Genomic DNA, 14,124 nt, shown 5'->3' with positions numbered 1-14,124 from the left:
TGTGGCCTATTGATTGCAAGATGGTGGTGTAGGCATCTGTAACAAGCCTCCATAACATCAAGAGGACATTGAGTCTGTGCGCAAACATTGCAATTATGTAGTTAATTGCAATGGTCATATATATCTGATATAAGTAAATTGTTCGTTTGTATGATGTCACCATTTACCTGTTGTCATTTGCCCCCTTCTAAGGGCTAATCATGCATTGATTTGATTTGATTTGATTTGATTTGATTTGATTTGATTTGATTTATATGCCGCCCTTCTCCAGAGACTCAGGGCGGCTTACAATGCGTTAAGCAATAGCCTTCATACTTTCGTATATTTTATACAAAGTTAGCTTATTGCCCCCACAATCTGGGTCCTCATTTTACCTACCTTAGAAAGGATGGAAGGCTGAGTCAACCTTGAGCCTAGTGAGATTTGAACTTGCAGTAATTGCAGGCAGCTGATGTTAATAACAGTGCTTTAGTCTGCTGCACCACCAGGGCTCTTTGCATTTAGTTTAATTTTGTTGTGCTTTTGTTGCTGAAGAATACTGTTGTACTTTTTGTTTCCTCTTGCAGCAAGATCTCCTTACTAGTGATTCAGGCCATACACAATCAAAATAAGTCAAAGTTCCATTCTGGGAGTCTATGGAGATTCTCAGTCATCCAGGTCATGGTTGTCTCAAAGGTGCTTTTTCAAGAGACAACTGGACTTTCTTTATTTTTCCTTGAAGATGTTTTGCTTCTCATCCAAGAAGCTTCAATTCTTTTCTACCTTTCAATTCTACCTTTTGGGAATTCCATTCTGGGAATATAAAGTCTATCCCTGACTGCTTCTGCTAACAAATGTCTTATAAACTTTTACACGAGGAGATTAGGAAGGTTTCCTGACATCAGTCTTATAATTATAGCACGATCTTGTTGCTGCAACTCCTCTGAATTTGAAAGAAGGATCTGTACTGCTAGGTCTTAGAAGTGAATTTGATAATGGAGAAATGTACTAATACCACTCTATAAAGCCTTAGTAAGACCACACCTAGAATACTGCATCCAGTTTTGGACACCACCCTATAAAAAAAAAGATGTTGAGACTCTAGAAAAAGTGCAGAGAAGAGCAACCAGGATGATGAGGGGACTGGAGGCTAAAACATACGAAGAACGGTTGCAGGAACTGGGCATGGCTAGTCTAGGGAAGAGAAGGACCAGGGGAGACAGGATGGCAGTCTTCCAATATTTGAGGGGCTATCACAGAGAGGAAGGGGTCAAGCTATTTTCCAAGGCACCTGAAGGCCAGACAAGGAATAATGGATGGAAACTGACCAAGGAGAGATTCAACCTAGGAATAAGGAGAAATTTTCTGACAGTGAGAACAATCAAGCAGTGGAACAGAAGTTGCTTTCGGAAGTTGTGGGAGCTTCATCACTGGAAGCTTTCAAGAAGAGATTGGACTGCCATTTGTCAGAAATGGTGTAGGGTCTCCTGCTTGGGTGGGGGGTTGGACTAGATGACCTACAAGGTCCCTTCCAACTCTGTTAATCTAATCTAATCTAATCTACTTTTCCAAACTCTTCTTCTTCATCATCTGTTTTTCTTAGTAGACTAGGATTTAAATGTTTCATGTGACAACTGAGTGGGTGGAATTAGTTTCACCTTGCATAACTTGAGCCTGTTTGGGGTTAACTGTGTTCCTTTGGGGATTGGCTAACTGGGTCGTTTAATCACAACATATTAAGTCCCTAATTGTCCCAGATAAGCCTGTTGTGGGAAGAGGTCTACAGCAAAGATGGATATAGGTCTTCTCCATTGCCATTCCCTAGCAGCTAATAATTAAACTCTGCTGCTTGCGATTCCCTCAAGGCTTGTAGCCATTGGTTAGAAAGATCCTGCATGATTTTTTTCTAACTTGGTGGCTATCATCGCATCTCATGCAGGAAATTCCACAGTTTATCTATACTGTATATTATTTAAAGAAGCAGCTGTGTTGAATTTCTCTGCGTTTACTGTACATGGATGATTCTCAGGTGTAATACCCTGGGAGACAGACAAAAAAACCCACCAGTTTCTAGGCACTTTTTTCCCTTACCGCGATTGACTTTCATGCAAACTTCTGTTGGTCTCTTCGATTTAACAGAATGTGAAGATATTAACAGCAGAGGCAGAAGAAACTATTTTTGGTATTTTGGGGTGGTGACCTAAGCCCATGGTACAGAATTTTAGAAAGGATGATGAGCCAAGGCAGTTGGATTATTTACTGATTTTATGTGTTCCAAGCATGAATATTTTATTAATTTCATTTTATTTAAAAGTATTTATTGTTTTTAGTCTGGTGGGATTCTCAAAGTGATATATAGGGTTGTCTTTTTTTAATTAAAAATCAAGTCAAATCTAAATATGAAGGTAAAAGTAAACCATCCTTTTAAAAAAAAAAAATCCTGCTATTGGAAAGTATCGAAGTTTGAGCAATGTGGGTTGTTTAAGCTGTCATTCTGGATATTAGGATGGAGTTTATTGCTGAAGAAAACATGATGTATCAGAAATGACCTCTATTTTACGGAATCTCAACCTATTTCTGAAATCTTCCTTTCGAGCTATGTTTTAAAAACTGCTGCTCTTTTAGTGGCCTTCTCTCTTTTTATAACTTTTATTTCCTCGATTGAGGGAAGCATTTATGATCAGTGATTTATTCCATGATGTTGCCGTATCAGCCACTTTGGGAGTGCCTTTTTTTTTTTGAAATGAGCAAGCAACTAAACAGAAGAATTTGCTGTAAATGCTTTATATGAAATTGGCAAGTACTGCAGCCATGATTCGCTTCCCTGACGGAGTCCTTTATTTTTGCTGATCGCTACTTTAATCCAGTTCAAGATTCAGTGAGGCGTCTAATCAAGTACTGACTGATATGAGTGGTAGCTACTCTCCAGAGACACAGGTGGAATTCTCACTCTGGCTACCTAAAACCCTTGGGCATTTCTGTAGAGAAATACACATGATCTACCATTGAGAGTATTCATATTTCATTGCAAATGTTTCTCAGATCTGTTTCCTTCTTTCCTTCAGGCAGGCTCGAGTTTTGGCTTAGTCCAAATCAATACCGTTTCCTGGCTTATAGCCAGTGGTGGGATTCAAATAATGTAAAACTAAAGTTCGCCCAGGGTCAGGTTGTCTGTCATGAGAGACATGGCCCAATCTGACCCTGGGAGAACCGGTTGTTAAATTACACGTCCACCCACCCCACCATTACCCCCCACCAAGCCACGCCCACAAAATAAGACACGCCCACAGAACCGGTAGTAAAAAATTTTAGAACCCACCCCTGGAACAGAACGAAAAGGAAACGTTGCATATCCTGCTTAATTATTTCTCTACCCGATCACTAACCAGATTACAACTTGGTAGCAACTTTTAAGGGTCTCTGGAGCCATTATGGAGAAGGATTTCAGGAGCAACAGGCAGTCCTGAGGCTGTGGTTTGTTCACCTCTAACCTAAACTAGGAGGCTGAGAATGCAAGGCAATATACAGTTGCCAGGGTTGAAGTAACATTAAAAATGCTTTTACCAGCTGTAATTTACACTTTCATTTATAATTCAAATGATTTACAAATCATTCAGTGCCTTCTTCCCAGTAAAATTTGATAAGACAACACTTATGCAATGTGGTGGCGCAGTGGTTAGAATGCAGTACTGCAAGTTATTTCTGTGGACTGCCAGCTGCCAGAAGTTTGGCAGTTCAATTCTCAGTGGCTCAGGATTGACTCAGTCTTCCATCTTTCCGAGGTCAGTAAAATGAGGACCCAGATTGTTGGGGGCAATAGGCTGACCCTGTAAACCTCTTACAGAGGGCTGTAAGGCACTGTGAAGTGGTATATAAGTCTAAGTGCTATTGCTATTGATATTATGCAGAACAGGTGCCATGTAATAATTCAGGCACAGAATTTGGACTAGTGACTCCACCATCTAGTTCCTAGTTGCAGGGAATTCAATGCAAGACTTCCCCCGCTCCGCTCTCCCTTTCCCCCTCCCCCTCTGCCTCTCTCCCTCTCTCTCTCTTCATCATTGTCACCATTGCCATCCCTTGCTTCATAGCTATTTCATTGAGGGGCAAATTGCATGAATCCTTCCCATGTACCTCAACTCAAGATCTCAGAGGAATTAAATGCAGGAAATCATAATCATCATTTATCATCCCAATTTACCTGACTTCTTTCTCCCTGGCTACATAGAACACTAATTTGTTTCTTTGTGGTTTAATGTGTTATATGGACCCAGTCGTTTGTGGTTACCTTTCAGTAACTATGATGGAGGAAATCTTGCTTTCTCTTTGTGTGTTAAGCCAATGTCTTAATTCCAGCGAGGCAACAAAACACATACTGTGACTCTTCAGTATTTCTCCAAGCTTCAGTTCCCAGACCCAGACTGGAGAAGTAGGCAGGGAGGTGGCGAACCATAGAAACCAAATGAAAATTCTCATGTGAATTGTCCTAAATGCTTGACAGCATAGAAGATGGACAATCACTGAAAAGCAAAAGAATTTTCCAAAATTATCCAGAAACAACTTCTTGGCTGAGATCTTTCAGGACGAGAAAGCTCAACAGTCTCTTCAGGGGCCCAGGACAAACTAATGTTGATGAAAATGAATCTAAATGGTTGAAATGGGTCACCATATAGTGTAAGATTTTGGCATTCTTACTTAAAGTCTCATGAATTGCAATTCATGACTACAGGAAGCTCTCGAGGTTGGGGGATCTCATGAGTTTTGTGTGTTTAATCCTTTGTAACTTTTAAAATGATTTTTATTTATACATTTTTTTTTCTTCTTTAAAATACATAGGTGCTTAATAAACAGTGTATTGTCTGGATCAATTTGTTTATACAGAATATTAATAAACTAGTAATAAAAGTAGTAATTATAATATCCATAGTTAAAATACCACAATATACTTTTTCTAGTAATTTTTTTTACTTCATTTACTTCTATATTTCAGTAATCTTTCATCCTCTAATTTCTACCTCTTTTATCCAACCATTGATAAAACATATCCCATGTTAAAAAATATTCTGTTTCTTCCTTATCTTTTATTATTGATGTCAGTCTATCCATCTCCACACAGTCTAGTATTTTTCTAATTATACTTTCATCTGTAGGTATATCCAGTGGTGGGATTCAAATAATTTAACAACTGGTTCTCTGCCCTAATAACCAGCTGGTGGTCATGTGACCGTGTGGGCGTGGCCAACTCAACATCACTCACGTCGATGGGCGCTTTGCCTTAGCTGTTACAATGTAATAAGGTTTAACCATAGAGGCAGTTTCTGTAAGCAGGGCAATAAAGATTAGGCTAGAAACACCAGAACGTTTCCTTCCTACCTTCCTTACAGGATTAGCCCTGTAAAGTGGAAAAAAACAAAAGGAGATTTCTTCCAACAACCGGTTCTCCGAACTGCTTAGAAAGTTAACAACCGGTTCGCCTGAATAGGTGCGAACCGGCTGAATCCCACCACTGGGTATATCTTCATTTTTCCAGTATTGTGCAAATACAATTCTTGCTGCTACCAACACATGTATTATTAAATATGTATATTTAATCATTTGTAACTTAATGTTATGTTTACAGAGTTCCTATAAAAGTTATCATCGTGCCTTGTGCTACATTGCTGTTAATGTGGGGGGTGGGGGGGAAAGATAGCTGAGAAATTGGGAGCCATAGAACCATCAAAATAAGTCTTCATAGGAGCTTCCTCCAAAAGCTAACTCTATTCTCCCTTTCTTTTCTTTTCCTTGTAACTTTTCTCTTTAGCCACTCCATGCATCAAAGCTATTAGTCCAAGTGAAGGATGGACCACAGGCGGAGCTATGGTGATCATTATAGGAGACAACTTTTTTGATGGGCTTCAAGTCGTATTTGGGACCATGCTTGTATGGAGTGAGGTAGGCACGCTTGCTTCCTAGCTGTATTCCCCCCCCTCCCCCCAGGCTGTTCTTAAACAGTCAAGGTAGTTTGGAATTGCCCTCATTGTTTCTCAGAGAATAAAATGCAAATGGTAGCATCAATGTAGAACAAAGTTTCATAACCTTCTTCATTGCTCTCTTTCTGTTTAATTTGAGTCCAGTCTACATAGTTATATGTTATATAAGTGCAAATGAAGGGATGCGGTGGCTCAGTGGCAAAGACGCTGAGCTTGTCGATCGAAAGGTTGGCAGATTAACAGTTCGAATCCCTAGTGCCATGTAATGGGGTGAGCTCCCGTTACTTGTCCCAGCTTCTGCCAACCTAGTGTTGTGGCCCGCCAGGGGCCTGCGTGGATTGTGGCTGATCCCGACGACGAGGAGGCTGGTGTGGTGTCACGCCAGCAGCCTGTGCAACCGGCGCTCGAGTCGGATAGCGAGGAGGCTGATGAGGATGTGGTGCCAGAGACAGAGACTCAGCCAGGGCCTTCAGAACCTCCAGAGGCTCCTTCAAGTGAAGAGAGTGAAGTGGAGGAGCCTCTTCTCAATGCTCGAGCATGCAGCGCTGCCAAAAGGCAGGAGTGGTTACTCAGGAGGAGGTCTTCTCGAGAGTAAGGCTTGGGGTTAATTGGCCACTCCCTTAGCCTATTTAAGTTCACACATAGATAGCAAACGTTGCTGGAAACAACATTTGGTCCTACGCAGACCATTTTGAGAGTGAGTTTTTTGTTACAACTTGGTTTCTGGGCTGATTGCCAACCCTTGTCGGACTTTGTTTAATCTCTGTAATTCATAGCAGGCTGATAAGGACATTTATGGTTAAAGCCTGCATTTTGAAAGGGGTCTGGCTCTTTGGCTTTGAAACGGAGATGAGCACCACCCCATAGATTCGGGAACGACTAGCACCTATGTGCGAGGGGAACTTTTACCTTTACCTAAGTGCAAATGACCATGCTTTCCTTCATTCAGATTGATTACCATCTTCCAAACAACAATGAAATACAATGCGGATGTGATTACAGATAGCATGCACATCCATATGCATGGGCACGTGTGCACGCACACACACTGTCTTTTACATATAGGCCTGTACTTCTGTGCATGAGTAAAGCATACTTGACAAAACCAGAAGTTATAGTCAAAGGAATCATTCATAAAGTGTCAGAATTCAAGGTAAATAAATAAATAAATACAGTAAGATATCCATTTCTGATGGTGCTATATAAAATCGAAAAGAAAAACCCACGGGGAATTCCAAATTATGTTAATTCTACTTTGGAAAATGGGGAAGAAGTATTTCAGAAGTATTTCCAATCTGGAACTTCAGATTGTCCTCCTCTTCGTGTGTTTGTATGTGTGGATGCTCACAAACTCATACACTATTCTTTATTCTTATTTACTTAAAGTTTCAAGACCTATCTTTTTAGGTATTAAAAGCACTGATCGCTAGCCCTGATGATGTTACTTAGCTTGGGTAATGAAACATCTGGAAGAAAACAAGCGAGCTCAGAGAGCACCAAGGAGCCCTCATGTCAACCCTGAGCTGCAAATTACTCTCCTTTATTAGTATCTTTCTATTCCAATGGAACACTCGCTTACATCTTTGTCTAAGAAACAGGCAAAAGCAAGAAAAGACACCCCAAATTCAACAGATAAAACAAAAGCAATTGCAAAAGAGATGTGCCTTAACAGATATTCTAAAGAGGAGTCAGAAAGGAATGTTTTCTATAGGTTGATGGAAACGCAGGGAAAGAATTGTCTTATGCTTGCTAAGAAACTGGTTTCTTAAAGTGAGTACATTTTCAGAAGGGCTTTCCTTGATTTTAATGCCTGGACAGATTCATAATGAATGAATGAATGAATCTTTCAAGATAATCAGAATCTGGACCATTTAAAAGGCTTCAAATGTTAAATACCTTAAATTGTGCTGGGAGAATTCTTAGCCCCAGTGTGATATGATCTACTAGTGACACCTACTAGTTCACAGCATAGCTTTGGGCAGTGATGGGATTCAGCCAGTTTGCACCCCTTCCGGAGAACCGGTTGTTAACTTTCTGAGCAGTTTGGTGAACTGGTTGTTGGAAGAAATCATTAGGGCAGAGAACCGGTTGTTAAATTATTTGAATCCCACCACTGGCTTTGGGCCAATATTGTTTCCAGAGGCTCTTACTTTGTACAAAAAGCACAATGTAAGAATAAATCAGGATATATGCAAAGCCTGAATAACCGTTTCCAAGCCCTTCACAGTTAATTAGCTAAAGATGTCTTCATGTCAAGATTGGTTCCTGTTGATGACACAGATAGAATCGGGCTATTTTTCTCGACATTTACAGAAGTGGCTTCTTATTGACCCTTCCCTCCTTCCTTCCTTCCTTCCTTCCTTCCTTCCTTCCTTCCTTCCTTCCTTCCTTCCTTCCTTCCTTCCTTCCTTCCTTCCTCCCTCTCTCCCTCCCACTCCTTCCTCCCTCCTTCCCTCCCACTCCTTCCTTCCATCCATCCTTCCTTCCTTCCCTCCCTCCCACTCCTCCCTCCCTCCCACTCCTTCCTTCCTCCCTCCCTCCCACTCCTTCCTTCCTTCCTCCTTCCCTCCCACTCCTTCCTTCCTCCTTCCCTCCCTCCCACTCCTTCCTTCCTTCCATCCATCCTTCCTCCCTCTCTCCCTCCCACTTCTTCCTTCCATCCTTCCTTCCTCCCTTCCTTCCATCCTTCCCTCCATCCTCCCTCCCTCCCTCCCTCCCTCCCTCCCTCCCTCCCTCCCTCTCTCCCTTCTTCTTGGATTTCATTTGTTTATTTCCCCATCTGAGAATTTTCTGGGATTTTCTATACTAGCAAAACCTTTTCCTGTTTAATTGTTGACCCGAGACGCTTATCTGAAGCTGACCGAAATAACTCAGCACTTTTTCAAATACCGGGAAAGTTCCCTTCGGTTGAATTTTGACCTACAGATTCATCAATAGGCAGACACTGAGAATGGATGCTACTTTTCTGGCAAAATCACAATGTTCATAACTGTCTCAACATGTCTCTTTTTATTCTCAGCTGATCACCCCACATGCCATCCGTGTCCAAACACCTCCTCGTCACATCCCTGGTGTGGTTGAAGTAACATTATCGTACAAATCCAAACAATTTTGCAAAGGAGCTCCTGGTAGATTTATTTATACAGGTATGTGAAAATATCACACTGCAAAGTCGAGACTGTGGAAGGACTTCATTTATTTCCTTCTCTTGAACTACTAAGGGTTATAACTGTAGTTTCATTTCAAGAATTAATCAAGGTTTTTTTTTTTTCAAATGTTGTCGTTTTATGATATTTTTTTCAGAATGCTTTTCATTATCCATGCATTCAGATAATGTCTGAACGAGTTTACAGTTTTTCTTGGTGAACGTGATGTCCTTGTTGAAAAACTATATTCCGTGTTTCCAAGTTAGATCTCCTCTCAGTATCAAGTTCTGAAGACAAAAATCATGAGGATTTTCATGCCTTGTTTTTGAGCTTTCCTTTAATTAGTCCGAATGAAGTAACCTTAATTAAAAGATCTTGCAAATTCTCAAAAGTTTTCTAACCTTGTAAAAACAGAACAGATTTTTCTTTTATAGATAATTTTTGTTGAAGTTCAGTAGGTAGTATTTTTTTTTAACTTACTTTGTTTATTTGAATTCGAATATTGTTGAATTGAATTCGGTTTTAATTGGGTTGTTTTTAATATTTTGGGCCGAAATTATTTAATTGTTTTTTTAAATTGTTTTTAAATTTTATATGCAATGTTTTATCTTGGCTGTATACCGCCCTGAGTCCCGCAGGAGAAGGGCGGTATAGAAATAAAATAAAATAAATAAATAAATAAATAAATTTGTTTCTGTTAGAGATGGTGGTGATAGTTGGGACATTCTATTGGTAGGTTATTTCCTACAACACTTGCTGCACAGTCTCCCTGATTGTTTACACTGGTGGTGGAAGGATGGGGGAATACACTTCCCTTGGGATTTCCAAGCTTTAACAGAAATTAGGAAAGCCAAGAAAACAAAAAAAGAAATAGATGAATGGTTGTGAAGGAAAAGATCAGCTCCTTGCCCTGATTCTGAGATTCCATTTACTGAAGACTGGTCTTCTACCAACCTGTCTTCTGTACTGGGGCATACTGAAACCAGATCTGGCAGGAGAATGATGTATTTCCCTATGGAGAGTTGAAGTTGAGGACTTTCTACGTTACACCAAGGAGGAGGAGCTTTGGCGATTCAGAGGACCTCAGTTAGTTCACTGACGGACTGCATCCCACTATAAAGTGGCTGGGCTCCATGTCTATTTCAGCTTTGGCTACCAGGGAATGCGGAACCAGCGGTGGGTTTCAGATATTGTTACCACTGGTTTGCCGTATGCGTGAATGCTCCCTTTGTGCACATGCACACCTTCCACGCATGTGTCCAGCCTTCCATGCACGTGCTTTGCATGCACGCATACCTTCCATGCATCATTATTATTATTATTATTATTATTATTATTATTATTATTATTATTATTATTATTTGTTAAATTTTTATACCGCCCTTCTCCCGAAGGACTCAGGGCAGTGTACAGCCATATTAAAACAAACATATACCCATAAAATTTAAAAACAATTTAAAATTTAAAATATATAAAATTTGGCCCTTATGTTAAAAGCTACAAACACCCAGTTAAAATTCATCTTCTAAGCCAGCCTGGCCTGTTGAAACAAGAGAGTCTTAAGGGCACGGCGAAAGGTACGTAGATCGGAGATCATGCGAATCTCCGGGGGCAGTTCATTCCAGAGGGCAGGTGCCCCCACAGAGAAGGCTCTCCCCCTGGGTGTCGCCAGTCGACACTGTTTGGCCGATGGCACCTGGAGGAGTCCCTCTCTGTGGGAGCGTATTGGTCGGTGGGAGGCTATCAATGGCAGAAGGCGATCTCGTACATACCCAGGTCCTAAGCCATGGAGCGCTTTAAAGGTGGTAACCAACACCTTGAATCGCACCTGGAAGACCATCGGGAGCCAGTGCATGTGCCTGGCCTCAAAAATATGCCTGAATAGGATGGCATAGCGCCAGGGTGGGTGGCCGGGCCCACCCACGATCTCCACTACCAGTTCAGGTGAACCGGTCCGAACCGGCTGAATACCACCTCTGTGCAGAACCCTAACTTTTGGGTGGATGTAGAGGGATGAACCCCTAACTCCTGCCAACCTAGCAGTTTGAAAGCATGCAAATGTAAGTAGATAAATAGGTACCACCTTGGTGGGAAAGTAAGTGTGTTCCGTGCACTTTGGAGTATAGTCAGGGGTGGGTTCTACTATCCTTTACTACCGGTTCACAATGGGGCCGCACTCACGCACATGCTTCACTCGCGCGCACACGCACTCTTCTGAGCATGTGCAGAAGCATTTTGATGACGGCAGGGTCGGTGGGCAGAGCCTCCCACCAGTTTTACTACCGGTTCTATAGAACCGGTGCGAACTGGGGGCAACCCACCACTGAGTATAGTCAGGCTGGACACACAACCACAGATGCATCTTTGGACAATGCTGGCTCCCAATGCTGAACACCTTCCTCATCCCCCACCCCCAGAGTTAAACATAACTTGGCAGAGACATATTTTACCTGTTTTTTTTTTTTTTTTAAAAAGGATGAACAGAGAAATATCGACTTATGGAAAATCAAAAGTGGGTCTCCCATGAGCTCAATATTCCTGCTGATAAGCAGAAATAAGACTTTAAAGGAATCTTATTCCTTTAGAAAAAATGTTAAAGGACATTCGTGAATGCCAAATCTAACTTAAAGTCATTCCACCAAGAATCTTGATCCCTAATTGTCTGTATGGGCACAATAAAAACCTTGAAGCAGCCAGCTCAAGTTGTTGGAAGACTGTTTTGACGGGTATTTAAGGAGTCCTGGTTGCTTTAGTTCTTACCAGCTGCAACTTTCAGACCAAAAGTAAGTGTCGTCCCACATAATGCTCACGTTGGTACTTAATGGATGTGTTTACCAGAGCATCTATCCAATCTGAAATCCAGGGAAGACTGAAAAACAGATCAGTGGATGGTGGTTGTTTTTCACTCCACCGCTGCCGTTTGGCCATACAGAGGAATGAAGGCAAGGAAATTGGTGGAGATTCTTTGTTAGGTTCACCCAAGGAGAGAGAGGGGGCAAAAAAGTTGTTTTGCTGGTATCTGCTAGAAGATGCTTCCCAAAATTAGCAAGGGTAAAATCAAGCAATTTCTCAGTCTCTCCGTCTAAGTAGATCATGACAAGCAAAGTGATAAACACAACTATTAAATACAGCTGCACCTGGTGTAACCAATTCCCCCAGCTCTTTCTGGGGCTCGTAGCAAAATGCTTTCAAGAAAGACACAGAACAATAAAAGAACTTCCAAGCTGCGCAATTAACCTGGTGTGTTGTTTGTCTCCTCCGTTCCCTGTATCAGCAGTGATCAGAACCTATTATGACGAAAGTAGTTTTTTTTTTTTTTTTTTTAACAAGCTATAGATTACATTATTAACAATGATGGTATGCTTTAAAAGAAGAAACTACTCATTATTCTGTTTTGCTTTTGGTTTTTTGCTTTGTTTTTTGCCCGAAGCAGGAGAATGTTTTTCTCTATAACCCAAGCCTGTCTTATCTTGGAAAACATGCCACACATTTCCTGCAAAATTGCCAGAGGAATATTAAATTGGCAGGGCGGGTAATGCCATATTTACTAGCGCGAACGAAAGTCCTCTCATCTCAAAGGGAAAAGAAAATAGAAGGAAAAATAAACTATAAATACAAGGAAAGTATCCTGCGACGCGCCCAGCTTTTCCATCTTGTTAACTTAAAATTGTTATTCCAGGTGAAATCCATCCTAGGGATTTCTCCCTCTCTAAATGGGCATGAGACTTGTATTTGTGTATGTATGTGTGTATGAAACCCCACTCCAGAAGAGGGCATGGATAGGACAAAATAAAAATTAATTAATAACCACTGGATCAAATTAATTACCTATAAAATAAAGTAACCATTATAAAATTAATTCATTGCCTGTAAAATAAGAACCCCGTACATAAATAAAATTAATTCATTGCTTGTAAAAGAAAAAGGCAATTTAAAAAATTAATTTATCTGCATGTAACCAGCCTTTCTCTCTTGCTCATACCAACCACTCTCATTCATAGAAACTAACAAGTATGTGTGTTAACACACGTTCCTCTTTCTCCATTCATCATTGGGGGGGGGGAGGAGAATGGCTGAATAGGAGATGAGGGTAAGGAACAGTTGTAAAGGAAGAGAAATGGGAGGAAAAATTGGATGGAGGAGAAGAGATATATATGAACAAGGAAAGACCGAAAACAAACAGAAACTCTGGTTACAAAACGGTGAAGTTCACCAGGCAAGCAGTCCTTCCCAAATGATGGCTAGCCTTCAAAGCAGGGGTAAAATCTGGCAGGTTCTGACAGGTTCTGGAGAACCGGTAGCGGAAATTTTGAGTAGTTCGGAGAACCCGCAAATACCACCTCTGGCTGGTCCCAGAGTGGGGTGGGAATGGAGATTTTGCAATATCCTTCCCCTGGAGTGGGGTGGAAATGGAGATTTTGCAGTATCCTTCCCCTGCCATGCCCACAAAGCCACTCCCACAAAGCCACATCATGCCCACCAAGCCACACCCACAGAACCGGTAGTAAAAAAAAATTGAATTTCACCACTGCTTCAAAGGCATCCACATCAATATTTTTTCAGCTATTTGCATCTCCTAACTTTGCTTATTTTCAACAGGGTCTTCGGTCCATCATAGCAAGATGACTCTTATGCCCATGCAAATTTATATTTTTTTAATGTCTTTCTTTTAATTTAATTTATTTAGAGTTGTAATTTCTATGTACATTTGAGCATTATAGGGCATAATGCTCAAATGTACATGGGTTCTGATTATTCTTAATCTGTTTGACTTGCACATTTTTTATCATGTGGCAGTTGCCTGACTTTTCTTTAATCAGTGCAAGACAGGACAAATATCTGCTAAAATATAACATGACATAAAATCGTATAGTTTATCCTTGAGGACCAGCCATTCAAAAATGGCCAAAGATGCAACCTTCAAATTAATATTATTATATATGTGACATTATCCCCCTCTTTTTCTTCATTGTTTGCTTTTATTTTTTTGGTGCAGTGTTTTACTGGTGCAGTGCACACAGCACATC

At 40.9% G+C, this 14,124-nt stretch overlaps 1 protein-coding gene across 1 annotated transcript in view; it reads left to right on the top strand.

The window, feature by feature from the left end:
• EBF2 (EBF transcription factor 2) overlaps nt 1-14,124 on the top strand; it is a 272,712-nt gene that overhangs the window by 235,830 nt on the left and 22,758 nt on the right. The window contains exons 9-10 of the mRNA XM_070952594.1: nt 5,783-5,913; nt 8,971-9,097. Of these exons, the coding sequence (XP_070808695.1) occupies nt 5,783-5,913; nt 8,971-9,097 (258 nt within the window). The remainder of the gene's footprint in view (nt 1-5,782; nt 5,914-8,970; nt 9,098-14,124) is intronic.

Source organism: Pituophis catenifer, unplaced genomic scaffold (genome assembly GCF_029215685.1).
Source record: "Pituophis catenifer annectens isolate HBS135680 unplaced genomic scaffold, rPitCat1.0.hap2 SCAF_12, whole genome shotgun sequence".
Classification (NCBI taxonomy): domain Eukaryota; kingdom Metazoa; phylum Chordata; class Lepidosauria; order Squamata; family Colubridae; genus Pituophis; species Pituophis catenifer.
Note: the sequence above shows the minus strand (reverse complement) of the source record. Positions and strands in the feature narration are given on the sequence as shown.